The following is a 14,384-nucleotide window of genomic DNA, read 5'->3' as shown; positions in this document are numbered from 1 at the left end:
GTGTTTTTTTTTTTTTTGGGGGGGGGGGGGGTGAGGTTCTTCTGATTAACTTCCTACTCTCTTCTACATGCCCCAACCCTACCACATTAAGGCCTAATCTTGAATGTGAGGTGTCGCACTTATTTGGTGTGGATAACATTTGATGTCTAGGTGTTAATTCTTGCATATGCTTTATGTAGTGCTCCATACATTTTTGCTATTGTTTTATCCTTATGCTCATTCTATGTATGGTACTGTTGAGCAGGAAAACCAGCCTTTACTAAGAAGCAGGCAGATCTTTTCTTTCCACCTGATTTTGCTGATGATTTTCCAGTTGCAATGCAGGTAATCTTGGTTCTCCCTTTTACAGATGTTCTTGGCAGTATTTGTGGAATAATTTTACAGTAACATACTTGTTTTGTTTTTGGCAGATCTCCCAGAAATACAGTTTAATTTATGTGATTACAAAGCTTGGACTTTTATTTGTTTATGACCTCGAAACTGCTACTGCAGTATACAGAAATAGGATCAGCCCAGACCCTATTTTTTTGACGGCTGAAGCTTCTTCTGTGGGGGGTTTCTATGCTATCAACAGGCGAGGCCAGGTGTTGCTTGCCACAGTAAATGAAGCAACACTTGTGCCCTTTGTTAGTGGTCAAGTAGGTGAATTCATTATTTGTTATCTTCTTATTAGAAACATGAAGCAACTTTTACTGTAAGATTCATAAATTTCAATATATTTTGCAGTTGAATAATCTGGAGCTCGCTGTTAATCTTGCCAAGAGAGGAAACCTTCCTGGTGCTGAGAATTTGGTTAGTTGATGTTTGTCACATTTCACCCTTTTCTTAGAGAGGTTATTTCATCGTGTAGGAGTTGCCTTCATTTCCTTAAGTTGGTCTCATGCTTTTAGAAGTATGAGAACTTATCACTTAATTATTCAATGCTCTAATTCCACTTTGTTGGGGGGTTCTAGACTTTGGGATGCCAACCTGTGTCCTAAAAAGCAATGCTTTCCATGTGATCTTATATTTACATATCTAATATGAATCAGGTTGTCCAACGTTTCCAAGAGTTATTTGCTCAGGCTAAGTATAAAGAGGCGGCTGAACTTGCTGCAGAGTCTCCGCAAGGCATTCTCCGCACTTCTGATACTGTTGCCAAATTTCAGGTATTGGTTATTTTACAATTGCTAAGATTAACTTAAAATGCAACCTAGTTTTTCGATCCAATTAAGGGCTAAATCCTCAGCAGTCCATGAGGTAGAGTAATACCTTTCCTGATAATTTTATTCAAAATGTCCTGGTCTGTCTGTCTTATGCATCTCAATTACTACCATGTTGTCACTCTTTCAAATTGGCCATCCATGGATTTAGATTGAACATTTCTACAAGATCCTAATTGGTTTTCTTTCAATTTGTCCTAAACAGGCACAACCCTTGCTTTATTTTGATCAAATTCATTTCTATATGGCCAGAATATCTTTCCATATGGCCTTTCTTGTATTATCTCAAATCCATGATCTCTGCCATTTTGGTGTGGTCACTCATTTTCAACATTTTTCTTTCACCAGACAATTTGCTGCAATCTATCATACCCAGTTTCATGGTTTTTTGTACAGTTTGCCTTTCATCTTCTGTAGGAAAATTTTATTTAAATCTTGTCACATTATTATTTATGTTACCATCCATTTATTTGTTGAGAAAATAGGACCAACGTTATTGGCTATCTTAAAACACTTATAAATGATCTTTAATGTGCTCTCACTTGCTTTTTTTGTAGAGTGTTCCTGTTCAAGCAGGGCAAACACCACCGTTGCTTCAGTACTTTGGGACACTTTTAACTAGAGGAAAGCTCAATGCCTTTGAGTCGTTGGAACTTTCACGCCTGGTTGTGAACCAGAATAAGAAGAACCTCTTGGAGAACTGGTTGGCAGAGGATAAGCTGGAGTGCAGTGAGGAACTTGGGGACCTTGTGAAGGTTAATTTAAAAATATACCTTGCGTGATTCTCTCTTCATTTGAAGTCTATTTGTTTTGTGTTTTGGGATTTGCTAGTTAAAACCTTTTCCTGTAGACTGAAACTTTCTGACATTTCTTTGTTATTCTAATAGTAAACCTTTGTAGACTGTGGATAATGATCTGGAGTTTCTTTGTGATTCTAATTGTAAATCCTTTCTTGTAGACTGTGGATAATGACCTGGCATTAAAAATATACATCAAAGCAAGAGCTACTCCAAAAGTTGTTGCAGCCTTTGCTGAACGCAGGGAGTTTGACAAGATTTTAATATACTCCAAGCAGGTTAGTGGCACCACTGTGGCCTCCATTTCCTACTATTCCTCTCACTTGAATCTTTTAGTCTTTATATTGTCAATGTAAGCTAAATATTCTCACATCAAGTGATTTGGTGGATACTTTATTTATTTATTTATTTATTTATTTATACCTCTGTATTCATCTGTGTAATAACATAAGATGTATGATTTCTGCTTTGCAGGTTGGATACTCACCTGACTATCTTTTCCTCCTGCAAACAATTCTCCGATCTGATCCTCAGGTAAGCCATTTGGTGCATTTTGGACACATGATATGCTTATCAATGTCTGAACATCTCTCTTAGTGTGAGTGCTGCTTATGAAAATCTCGATGTACTCTTTATCAATGAATCTTCTTGTTGGTTGTGTTTACCTGAAATGTGTTTCTTCATGAATTAATAATGCTATCTTAACACAGTTGAGAACTTACCCTTTTTTTACTAAAGCAAATGGATAACATGGACTTATTATGTTTAGCTGTGTAGGGTTCATGTTATTGATGCATATAGACATTTTGTATATTTGCAGGGAGCTGTAAATTTTGCACTCATGATGTCCCAAATGGAGGGAGGCTGCCCTGTTGACTATAACACAATAACTGATCTATTTCTTCAGGTTAGTTCATGATTATTACTTCCTTTGGTTTACAAAATCATAGCTCTATTGCTCTATGTTTGAAAAATTCTCTTATCAGGTGAGGTTGATTTTTATTTTTATTTTTGAACTGAGATTTTTTTTTTTAATAAATCAGAGGAACATGATCCGTGAGGCTACAGCATTTTTATTGGATGTTCTGAAACCAAACCTTCCAGAGCATGGTTATTTGCAAACAAAGGTTGTTTCTTGTTTTTCAATAATTGCTATGCAACATGTCTTGGCTTAGGCATATTGGTTTTAGCATCATGGTGACATAAAATCTCTGTTCAGGTCTTAGAGATTAATCTTGTTACTTTCCCCAATGTGGCTGATGCAATTTTAGCAAATGGAATGTTCAGTCATTATGATCGTCCTCGAATTGCTCAACTTTGTGAAAAAGCTGGTCTTTATGTCCGAGCCCTGCAGGTTTTATTCTTTGCATCTTTTTTTTTTTTTTTTTTTTTTTTTTTTTTTTTCAGTGTGATTGGCTAGCCAGGTTTTATTACCCTACCTTTTCTTTTTCCTGTTTAAATTTAAATCATGCAACTCTTTCTGCAGCACTACAGTGAACTCCCTGATATTAAACGTGTAATTGTGAATACTCATGCAATTGAGCCTCAGGTTGGCAAACTAAATATATTACATAAGCTTTCATGCTGCGGTGATTATTAGACTTTTATGCATTTTATTTTGTTGGGCAGTCTTTGGTAGAATTTTTTGGAACACTTTCACGGGAGTGGGCATTGGAGTGCATGAAGGACCTTTTGCTGATTAATCTGAAGGGAAACCTTCAGATAATTGTTCAGGTATACACTGGTGTTCTATTATATGTTATTACAAATTACAAATGGGTGTTATTGTATTATCTAGAAACTTGCAAACAAGTGGTATGAAAGAATAGAAACTAGATATATCCTGTTCAGAGTAGTAATTAGTTTGTTATATATGCAGGTTGCGAAAGAATACTGTGAGCAGTTGGGTCTTGATGCATGCATAAAGTTGTTTGAGCAATTCAGGTCATATGATGGATTGTACTTCTTCTTAGGATCATACTTGAGTTTAAGGTATGTGTTGGAAAGAGAGTTTTGCTACTGTATACTGTATTCATATGTAGTACTACTATTTACTTGTTTATTTATTGGCATGTAGTGAGGATCCCGAAATTCACTTTAAGTATATTGAGGCAGCCGCTAAGACTGGACAAATCAAGGAAGTTGAACGTGTAACAAGAGAGTCCAACTTCTATGACCCCGAAAAAACTAAGAACTTTTTGATGGAAGCCAAACTTCCTGATGCCCGACCTCTGATTAATGTATGTGACCGCTTTGGTTTTGTTCCAGACCTCACTCACTACCTATACACAAATAACATGCTCAGATATATTGAAGGTTACGTCCAAAAGGTACTTCTTAAAACTCTTTTATGCTTTGATAATATTTTCAAGTCATTTTCATCTTAAGTTGTGTTTTGGTCTATTGACAGGTTAATCCAGGAAATGCTCCTTTAGTTGTTGGGCAGCTTCTGGATGATGAGTGCCCTGAAGATTTCATTAAAGGATTGATCCTATCTGTCCGTTCTCTGCTTCCTGTTGAGCCCTTAGTGGAGGAATGTGAGAAAAGGTAATGATGTATGCCTGGTTATCATTCTTCTTTCTTGGCCTTTGTTTATATTCTTATCTTTTCTTCTCATGAATTTCAGGAACCGGCTTCGACTGCTTACTCAATTTTTGGAGCATCTTGTGAGTGAAGGAAGCCAAGATGTGCATGTCCACAATGCTCTGGGTAAAATCATAATTGACAGCAACAACAACCCAGAGCATTTCCTTACAACCAACCCGTATTATGATTCACGTGTTGTGGGTAAATATTGTGAGAAACGTGATCCAACCCTTGCTGTTGTTGCATACCGGAGAGGGCAATGTGATGATGAGCTTATCAATGTAACTAGCAAGAACTCTTTGTTCAAACTTCAGGCCAGGTTTGATTTTTATGTAGTTAAGTTACTAGTGCCATACTGCCATGACAATTGGATTCACAAGGACCTAGACATTCACAATTGCATTTTTCTGTTGTTTTAGGTATGTAGTGGAAAGGATGGATGCTGATCTTTGGGATAAGGTTCTGAACCCTGAAAATGAATTCAGAAGACAGCTGATTGATCAAGTTGTATCTACTGCTCTGCCTGAAAGCAAGAGCCCAGAACAAGTGTCAGCAGCAGTTAAAGCTTTCATGACTGCTGATCTTCCACATGAATTAATTGAGCTTCTTGAAAAGATAGTACTCCAAAACTCTGCATTCAGTGGGAACTTTAATTTGCAGAATTTGTTGATCTTGACTGCCATTAAAGCAGATCCCTCTAGGGTTATGGACTATATCAATAGGCTTGATAACTTTGATGGACCTGCGGTTGGTGAAGTGGCTATTGAGGCCCAACTATATGAAGAAGCTTTTGCAATCTTCAAAAAGTTCAATTTGAATGTCCAGGCTGTCAATGTTCTTCTAGATAATGTTCGAGACATTAACCGGGCTGTGGAGTTTGCATTCCGTGTTGAAGAAGATGCAGTGTGGAGCCAGGTGGCCAAAGCTCAACTTAGAGAGGGATTAGTTAGTGATGCTATTGAGTCATTTATCCGTGCAGATGATGCCACCCACTTTTTGGAAGTTATCCGTGCTGCTCAGGATGCAGATGTTTACCATGACCTGGTTAAGTATCTGCTGATGGTTAGGCAGAAGACAAAGGAACCTAAGGTTGACAGTGAACTTATATTTGCATATGCCAAAATTGATCGTCTGGGTGAGATTGAAGAATTTATTCTCATGCCAAATGTTGCTAATCTGCCAAATGTTGGTGATCGTTTGTTTGAAGAAGGTTTATATGAAGCCGCAAAGATAATATTTGCATTTATTTCTAACTGGGGAAAATTGGCAAGCACACTTGTGAAGTTGCAGCAATTTCAAGGTGCCGTTGATGCAGCTCGTAAGGCAAATAGTGCAAAAACATGGAAAGAAGTCTGCTTTGCTTGTGTTGATGCTGAGGAATTCCGCTTGGCTCAGATTTGTGGGCTTAACATTATTGTGCAGGTATTTTTGTGTGCACTAATATTGTAGTGTTTTGTCTTGTTGGAATGAATCTTTTTGAACTCAGACATGTTACTTACTATTTCTTCATGATCTTTTTGCTGATTTAAAAGGTGGATGATTTAGAAGAAGTGAGTGAATTCTATCAAAGCAGGGGTTGTTTCAATGAATTAATCTCTCTTATGGAAAGTGGGCTAGGATTGGAGCGTGCACATATGGGTATCTTTACAGAGCTTGGGGTATTGTATGCCAGATACCGTCATGAGAAGCTCATGGAACATATTAAATTGTTCTCCACCCGTCTTAACATTCCTAAGCTTATCCGAGCATGTGATGAGCAGCAGCACTGGAAGGAGCTTACGTATCTGTACATCCAATATGATGAATTTGATAATGCTGCAACTACTGTCATGAACCATTCCCCAGATGCTTGGGATCACATGCAGTTCAAAGATATTGTTGTCAAAGTGGCCAATGTGGAGCTGTATTACAAGGCTGTCCACTTCTATTTGCAAGAACATCCTGATCTGATTAATGATCTTCTCAATGTCCTTGCACTAAAGGTGGACCACACACGGGTGGTGGACATCCTGAGAAAGGTAAAAGGCTTCCCCATTTGTTGATGTGTTCACCTTCCTTGTTAGCTTTTACTTATTCAACAATTATTTAGTCTATGTCTGATCTGTTGCTTTTGTAATTAGGCTGGTCACTTGCGTCTGGTGAAGCCATATATGGTTGCTGTTCAGAGCAACAATGTTTCTGCTGTTAATGAGGCTCTTAATGAGATATATGTTGAAGAGGAAGACTATGATAGACTGCGTGAATCTATTGAATTACATGACAACTTTGATCAAATTGGCCTTGCACAGAAGGTGAAACTTAATGTACTATGTTCTGTCTATATATCTATTGACCTGTTCATCATAGTAATCGCTATTCCTTTCTTCTCTACAATCAGATTGAGAAACACGAGCTTCTTGAGATGAGGCGTGTTGCTGCATATATCTACAAAAAGGCAGGACGGTGGAAGCAATCCATTGCTCTATCCAAGAAAGATAATCTATACAAAGATGCCATGGAGACTGCCTCGCAATCTGGTGACCGTGAACTTGCTGAGGAGTTGCTGGTTTATTTCATTGAACAGGTAACAACATGGTTTTTTTTTCTGTTCATTTAACATATTAATAAAATTTACTTTCTCGAGAAAAGGGCACTAGAATTTGAAATGTTGGTGGATGTAAGTAATGTGTTTGCTATGCTTTTGCAGGGAAAGAAGGAATGCTTTGCCTCATGCCTCTTTGTTTGTTACGACTTGATTCGCCCAGATGTTGCTCTCGAGTTGGCCTGGATGAACAATATGATAGACTTTGCCTTCCCTTATCTGTTGCAGGTGACTCTCATTCTCTTGCTCTCACCTCCCTTTGCTTATTGTTTGAGTCTGACCAACTTAGCCTATGAGGGCATTAATCAAATGTTAGGATTTAATTAATTCTAAGTTGCTATATATTTTTACCACCCATAATTTGCAGATACCTTCTAGCCAAAGAGTGTAAATAAAAGTTTGACAGAAGAATAAAAGTGAACCTTTGGACTTGTATTTTATTTATGGCTTGTGGAACACTCCCATGCCATATATGTATAGTCTTTTCTCATGGTTCTATCTCTTGCAGTTCATCCGAGAGTATACTGGCAAAGTCGACGAACTAATCAAAGATAAACTTGAGGCTCAAAATGAGGCAAAGGCTAAAGAGAATGAAGAAAAGGATGTTCTTAAGCAGCAGGTATTTATTTTGTTTCACCACTATTCTTTTTAGCTTAGATGCAAACCCTCATAATAGCTATACCTTATTCCTTATTGTTTGATCGATAACTTTCTAATACATACCTAAAATTGCAGAATATGTATGCCCAGCTGCTACCTCTTGCTTTACCTGCTCCACCGATGCCAGGAATGGGAGGTCCAAGTGTTGGAGGAGGCTATGGTGCGCCACCACCTCCCATGGGTGGTATGGGAATGCCACCAATGCCTCCATTCGGTATGCCATCCATGGGTTCGTACTAACCTGCTGGCATTCCATTCCATATACAAGTGTAAACAAAATTATGAGGATGAAGTTGGAACTGAATTCTATGGTCCCTTTTATTTCATTACCTTTTTGTTTTTGTTTAATCCTTTCCAGGTTTTACTTTCTTGCATTTAGTCGATTGTTGATTGGATAAGTTGGAGGCTAGTTTTAAAATAATCATTGTCTTTTATGCTATAGGGTGTTGATATATATATGTCTTTGTAATATTCTTTTAGAAGAGTCATTTTTTGCAGTTAGGCGGCAAGCTGAGGATATTCTGTATTGCTCTCTGATTTTTGAGCCCCAACTTCGTCCTTTGTTAATTCTATGATTTTTTACTTTGTACATTGAGATATCCAAACTTGCGTTGCACTTTTCCCTCTGTAGCTTTGATCTCATTTACTGAATGGTTAATGGTATAGTGCCCCCTCTATGGTGTAGTCAGCAGCAATTTGTTTTTATTTATGAGATCTCAAAGGGAAAAAAAATCTAATACTGTTCTTATAGTGTTTGCTCTACCTTCTCTTTATAAATGTTTCTTTTTAATTAAAGAAGTGTTCTTCTTTTTTTTTTTTTCCAACGAAATTAGTACGTTTAGCAATTAATAGCTCCTTGATGTAAAATGGTCAGTACAATGTTTGTTACATATTTTGACAAATCTTATTGATTGATAAAATAAAAGAAATAAAGTAAGGTTTTCAAAAAAAAAAAAGAAAAGAAATAAAGGAAGAGTATATGTAGTATTTTTATTCTGTATAAGTCATTAGTTGAAATGGCTGCTCTGCGCAATTAGATTTAAGAATTGCAAATTTATAATTTGGTTTAGATTATATTAGAAGGTTAATCAAGGGGAGTAAAGATGTGTTTTGCCAAAAATAGTACTACGTAATTTTTTTTAGAGTCATATCCTATTGGATTGAAGAATATCGACTCTGTTTAAATAGAATTAACTCAACCAAAAAATAAAATAAAAAATACAGAGCATATCAAGCCTGGTTGAACGTAATATCCTACGTAATCCAGCTAGTAGTAACTTATATTATCTTGCCACGTGGTTCAAAAAAAAATCTAGGCTGAATTTTTGGGATAATTTTGTCATCCTCTCGGCGCCATTCATTTCTCAAGAGCACAGAAAGCTTGATGCTCATCAGGCTTTCAGGGAAAGCAATAGCTTAGGAAGTATCAGAAAGAGAGGTGGATCATGGCGATTTCGCTCAACTCTGTCGTGAGCTTGAATTCATCCGTATGTCTCTCCATCCTTTCTTCTTTGCCCCTATAGTTTTTCCTGCACATTTTCTACTTTCCTTTTCTTATAAAGCCAACCCGCAATTTATGCTTTTTAATTTCTTTTACTTATTTGATTTTTACTTGAGATGGAAATGGTGTTTGATGAAATTAAACAAGTTTATAGTCAGCCATTATCATTTCTCCACCAAAATAGTTCTAAGGCTGTGAAAATTGTACGTTTCTCTACCACTAATGACTCGCTTGATTCAGAGTAGCTTTAATTTTTTCATTAAATGAATGAATAAAAATGTTTGTATGCAAAGCTTTCATGCTGTTTTGGGGATTGTTTCCCTATTCTAAACTTGCAATTCTTCCACTGAGGTATATATACTAATAGAAACTTAGCACTAAAATGGAATACTCCTTTTGCCAACAAAGACGAAATATCCTCGCCCTCCGGCCCATAGGATAGTGGAAAAGTAAATCACGGTGACTCAGCGACTTATTAGGTGGGAGGACCGGTGCGTAGTGCCCACAAGGAGCCTATCATGGGCTGCCAGGGCTTGATCTTGTGTCTTGTCCACAATTTACTATCCAAGAACTAACTGAGTTACCTGTTTTGATTTTAGGAGTAGCTAAACAAGCATGTAAAATTTGCATTTAATCTTGGCAGCTGCTGCCTGATTGAAGTTTATTCGATGTGCATTTCTTGATCCAGTAATCATGTTCTTCAATATTTTGCTTTTCATCATATATTGCTGCTCTACTGCTCTTCAATATACAATAAATTCAGAAATTTTTACATACCTATAGTATAGAGTTGCAGCATATGAACTTGTAAATACAAAACCGAGCATCAACTTAGTGGTTGTATACTGGATTTATATCCAATTATGCATCCTCATCAGTGAACAATCAATGCCTTTAGATGGAAATTTTTATACCTCCACTGCAATTAGAAGTCCCACGTCTTATTAAAAGTGAAGTCAGTTTGATGGTTGCTATGTTTCTGACCGGTTGTTTTCTTGCCAATGAAAGCTGCAGGCAAACTACCAGCGTGCATCAAAGGGAATCTCGGTGCAGAAGGCTCTCCAGTTGGCTTGTCCCTCGCAAAAGGCGTGGTTACGCAGGGATGTAAAGGAGACGAAGTGGAATTTCAATCTCTTAGTTGCAAATACCGATCGTGTTGAGACTGACATCAGTGATAAAAACTTTGTAACTACTGAGAGCTTAAATTCCTCTGTGGAGAATCCTTCACCGTCTGAGTCTTCAAGAACCGAGACTGAAGATCAACCTAGTGCTCGAGCTGATTCAGCTCCGGAAGGATCTGATGGCTCCAATGGATTACTAACTTCCAAAAACTTGAAAGAGGACGTGTCTTCTGTAACTACAAAGCCCGCCTTGAAAAGGTCTCCGTTGACAGCTAGAGAAAAACTTAGGGCAGCTCGTGTTCTTAGCCGTTACAATAATGAATCAAAAGCAGCCTCGAAACCAGATATGGGAAGCAAACTACTTGAGGTTTTACGTGAGTCTGAGAAGGGTAAAAAAGGCCTTCCACAGGCACCTAATAATCTATTTGATGACAGCAAAAGAGGGCTTCCAAAACCCGGCTGGACTTTTGAGCTTCCAGTGGGATTTGACGTGTTTCTCATTGCATTTTCATTTGTATTTATCAGCACAGTAATGTTCGCCACAACATACATTGTGTGGAAAGTTGGTGCCATACATTTCAATGAGTATTAAGGGTGGCCGGTCTCAAAGGTATCCTCTTTCCTTCTCCATTTTCTGGACAAGCAACCAAATTTTTGGTAGCAGAATTTAGGCACTATCAATGCCTTTCTTCCCATGTGAAACTTGTGTCTTTACGAAGAAGTACTTGAAGGAGCCCCAATTTTTAAGTTGAGGATCGGAAGAGGGCCTGGGTGGGGGTTGGGAGTAAGGGAAGGGATGGAGAGATAGACAAGACATACATCAGTGTACAAAATGGATCCAAAACTTATTAGTCAAAATATTTTCATTTCTCGAATTCCTCTCTTTTCCTCTTGTGTAGTATTTATCTTTTTAACTCCATTTTGAAGGAGTCGAATGTTTAGCAATACACTTGTTTGTTTTTTTAGCTCAATGTGCACATTCTTCTAACCTAACCCCGGAATATAGAGAAAGCAGTAAAGGTAGCTTACTCTCCCGCGTGGCTGTGTTACTTGAATTAGTATCAACACCATGTAGCAGTGTGTGTATCAGTGAAGAGCCATTTTTTAACATACAGTCTTTCAACTAACTTTTTGCCCATCTACATAAAACAAATGTATGCCAAGTTGGTCAGATTGTTGATTTGGTAACCACAAAGTTACAAGTTTGGTTTCTAGCAGGACCGGCCGATTGGCCTTCGTGGTTTGAGCCGGCCAGCTATGGGCAACCTAGGCTGGATTATCTCATTCTGGTCCTATAATTTGTCAGTTAGGGTCACAAGGCGGAGTTTAACCAATGCACACCCTCATATATCCATGATATGTTTCCCGGAAATTTTCTGGTTTGATGTGATTGTTTTTACTTTTTCAATGAATTTCATGTACTTTCATACCTAAATGACTTTGATCATTAATGGTGGGATTGATATCTTGATGCAATCTATGTGATGGTGAAGAATACAATCTGCTTAGTACATTACAAGATTGAATAGATTTGCATAGATTCACTTGTTTATGTCTCTTTAGGGCAGCCATATATCTCCAGCCATGTATCTTCCACAATGTTTTGGCATGTTGTTAACATGGTTGATATGTTGAGCCGAAATCCCAGAGCATCTACAGGCAAGTTGTGCCATTTTTCACTGCTTTTTCTTGTGTGACATATCCCCTCCTTGTACAGGAATCTTTTGCTTTTATCCATATCTGCTTTACCCCCTTTTTTGTGTGATATATATCCTCCTCATGTACGAATATATATCTCTCTGTCTTGCTTCTATCCACATTTTGTTCATCACACCGACGATCTTGTACAGCTTTAGGATTATCCAAAACGCACTGATTATGTGTGTATGGGGCCTGAGGAATCAAAAGAAATGAAACACTAACCTATCAGCTCGGAACAATTGGTGAATAGATTGTTAATGCAATTGCAAAGTCGGGAGATTATATTGACTTTTATGTATGTGTGTAACTGTAAGTTCGGATGATTGACTTTTGTATGCGTGTTTGTCAATGCAACTACAAGGTTAGAAGATTGACTTTGGTATGTTTGTGTTTGTGTCCGTTAATGCAACTGCAAGGTCGGTTGGTCGGTTTTGTGTGTGTCTGTGCGCTTTTGCTATTACAACTACAAGGTTATGTTGGAGGGTTGGTTTTTGTATGTTTGCGTTTGCTAATGCAACTGCAAGGCCGGATGATTGATTTTTATTTGTGTTTGCTAATCCAACTGCAAGCTAAGGTTACGTTGGAGGGTTGATTTTTGTATGTTTGTGTCTTCTAATGTAACAGTAGGGTTGGAGGGTTGATTTTTGTATATTGTGTCCGCTAATGCAACTATAAGATCGAGGGATAGATTTCTGTATGTGTACATAATGTTAAAGAGATATGAGTCAAACTTTTGTCAAGTAAGAGATGATTGAAGACTCAAGAAAGATTTTCGGGAACGAGCGAGAATCGAATAGGTTAAATTTTCCTGAAATAATGGGGGTAATAATAAGAAGTGTGAGGGGGGAAGGAGAAGAACCACACAATCGGTGGTAGATCAGTGGTCGTGTCAATCTTTTAAATCCTCTTTATGGTGGAAGTTACAGCAATATATGAGAGTGATTGGTGCAGGCCCTACAACATGGACTTATGGGTGATTGTAATTGAACATCTTTTGTTTTGTTGTGCAGGACAATCTTAATCATCACTATGCTTTGTTTGTGTAACGTAAACATATCAAAGATCAATATACCGAAATGATTGAGGCTCCAAAATGGATCAATTGGGGGAAACAGCAACATCTCTAGGATAAACCCCCACGTCTAGGTATTTAACACATTCATTCATTGATTTCTATCATATTCAATTAAGAAAAAGAAAAAAGGGTTTTTTTTTTTTTTTTTTCTTTTTGGTAGGTTGAGGGACGGGAGTTTCACTCAATGTGGTGGACTCATTTTGAGTACCAGACAGCCAAACACATAGATTCTTCCATCTAATGAACTGCTGAGTTACTGTAATTTACTTCTCTACTATCATATCGTACCAGGGTGTGGGGTCCTGTGGAGCTATGAAATTTTGCCTTTGTGGGCAAGAATAATCTAGATTTCGTTTAGCCGATCTTCCAACCTAGAACAATACATTAGCATTCATATTAGACGTGTTGGATATTTATATAGTAATGGATATTAATGGTTCAGATGTCTACCATGCAAGCTTAAATAATATTTGGAGTTGTGGAGTTATAAGTATTTTTTAGTTTTGTGGAGTTGATTTTGGATGATCGAGAGATACCTCGAGAGGTCAGTTTATTCGAAAGATCAGTTCGCGGAACATCGGTGTATCGAGGGATAGGAATGTTCGAGAGATACATCGAGAGATCAGTTCGATCGACAGATGTCTCGATAGTCTTTTTGTAAACTTCCAACTCTCGAGAGATGCGAATCTGTGAAGCGTTCTATGACTCGAATGCTGATCTGATATATGTAAGGGTAAGTATTGTACACATGTTTTAGTATCTCTTGTTTTGCAACAAGTATATTGCATTGGGGATATTAAGACTAGAATGTGTTTTAACACGTTTATCATGCATGGGTACGTAACTTACGTAAACCGGATTATCCTATCCAAAATCGGTTGGAGTTCAAATATATGGTTGAAGGTGGTTTACCAACAGCCATAAACTTCTAGTAAACTGCTCCCAACGGTTAGAATTTCTTCTATAAATTCTAGGGAGTGTCATCTGATGAAGTGTGCAAGTTTTGCATTCTATCAAGTTATTTCACGGTTCAAATCTCTCCTAAAGTTTCTTTTCAAGCAACAAAGAACTTTGTTTCATCTTCTTGTATCCCATAAGATTTAATCTTGAAACCTCGTTGCTTTGTGAGAGGAAAGATTAAAAGCTTATAGGAAAGTGAT

The 14,384-nt window shown here is 37.6% G+C and overlaps 2 protein-coding genes across 3 annotated transcripts in view; both read left to right on the top strand.

The window, feature by feature from the left end:
- Positions 1 to 8,448, top strand: part of LOC116014389 (clathrin heavy chain 2) — an 11,719-nt gene extending 3,271 nt beyond the window's left edge. The window contains exons 8-30 of the mRNA XM_031254440.1: positions 245 to 324; positions 411 to 638; positions 727 to 792; positions 1,032 to 1,148; positions 1,760 to 1,957; positions 2,161 to 2,277; positions 2,474 to 2,533; positions 2,820 to 2,906; positions 3,043 to 3,126; positions 3,219 to 3,353; positions 3,486 to 3,548; positions 3,629 to 3,733; positions 3,879 to 3,991; positions 4,077 to 4,329; positions 4,410 to 4,546; positions 4,626 to 4,904; positions 5,005 to 6,007; positions 6,118 to 6,603; positions 6,706 to 6,876; positions 6,963 to 7,148; positions 7,272 to 7,394; positions 7,675 to 7,785; positions 7,902 to 8,448. Of these exons, the coding sequence (XP_031110300.1) occupies positions 245 to 324; positions 411 to 638; positions 727 to 792; positions 1,032 to 1,148; positions 1,760 to 1,957; positions 2,161 to 2,277; positions 2,474 to 2,533; positions 2,820 to 2,906; positions 3,043 to 3,126; positions 3,219 to 3,353; positions 3,486 to 3,548; positions 3,629 to 3,733; positions 3,879 to 3,991; positions 4,077 to 4,329; positions 4,410 to 4,546; positions 4,626 to 4,904; positions 5,005 to 6,007; positions 6,118 to 6,603; positions 6,706 to 6,876; positions 6,963 to 7,148; positions 7,272 to 7,394; positions 7,675 to 7,785; positions 7,902 to 8,066 (4,367 nt within the window). The 3' untranslated portion in view covers positions 8,067 to 8,448. The remainder of the gene's footprint in view (positions 1 to 244; positions 325 to 410; positions 639 to 726; positions 793 to 1,031; positions 1,149 to 1,759; positions 1,958 to 2,160; positions 2,278 to 2,473; positions 2,534 to 2,819; positions 2,907 to 3,042; positions 3,127 to 3,218; positions 3,354 to 3,485; positions 3,549 to 3,628; positions 3,734 to 3,878; positions 3,992 to 4,076; positions 4,330 to 4,409; positions 4,547 to 4,625; positions 4,905 to 5,004; positions 6,008 to 6,117; positions 6,604 to 6,705; positions 6,877 to 6,962; positions 7,149 to 7,271; positions 7,395 to 7,674; positions 7,786 to 7,901) is intronic.
- Positions 8,449 to 9,155: 707 nt separating this feature from the next.
- Positions 9,156 to 11,413, top strand: LOC116013958. Of its 2 annotated transcripts, none has more exons than XM_031253928.1 (2): positions 9,156 to 9,313; positions 10,342 to 11,413. In XM_031253928.1, the coding sequence occupies exons 1-2, from the start codon at positions 9,272 to 9,274 to the stop codon at positions 11,038 to 11,040; spliced, it is 741 nt and encodes a 246-aa protein (XP_031109788.1). In that variant the 5' UTR covers positions 9,156 to 9,271; the 3' UTR covers positions 11,041 to 11,413. The 2 variants fall into 2 exon arrangements, with proteins under 2 accessions (XP_031109788.1, XP_031109787.1); XM_031253927.1 differs by having other exon boundaries at positions 10,336 to 11,413.
- Positions 11,414 to 14,384: the final 2,971 nt, after the last annotated feature.

This window comes from Ipomoea triloba, chromosome 3 (genome assembly GCF_003576645.1).
Source record: "Ipomoea triloba cultivar NCNSP0323 chromosome 3, ASM357664v1".
NCBI lineage: Eukaryota > Viridiplantae > Streptophyta > Magnoliopsida > Solanales > Convolvulaceae > Ipomoea > Ipomoea triloba.
Note: the sequence above shows the minus strand (reverse complement) of the source record. Positions and strands in the feature narration are given on the sequence as shown.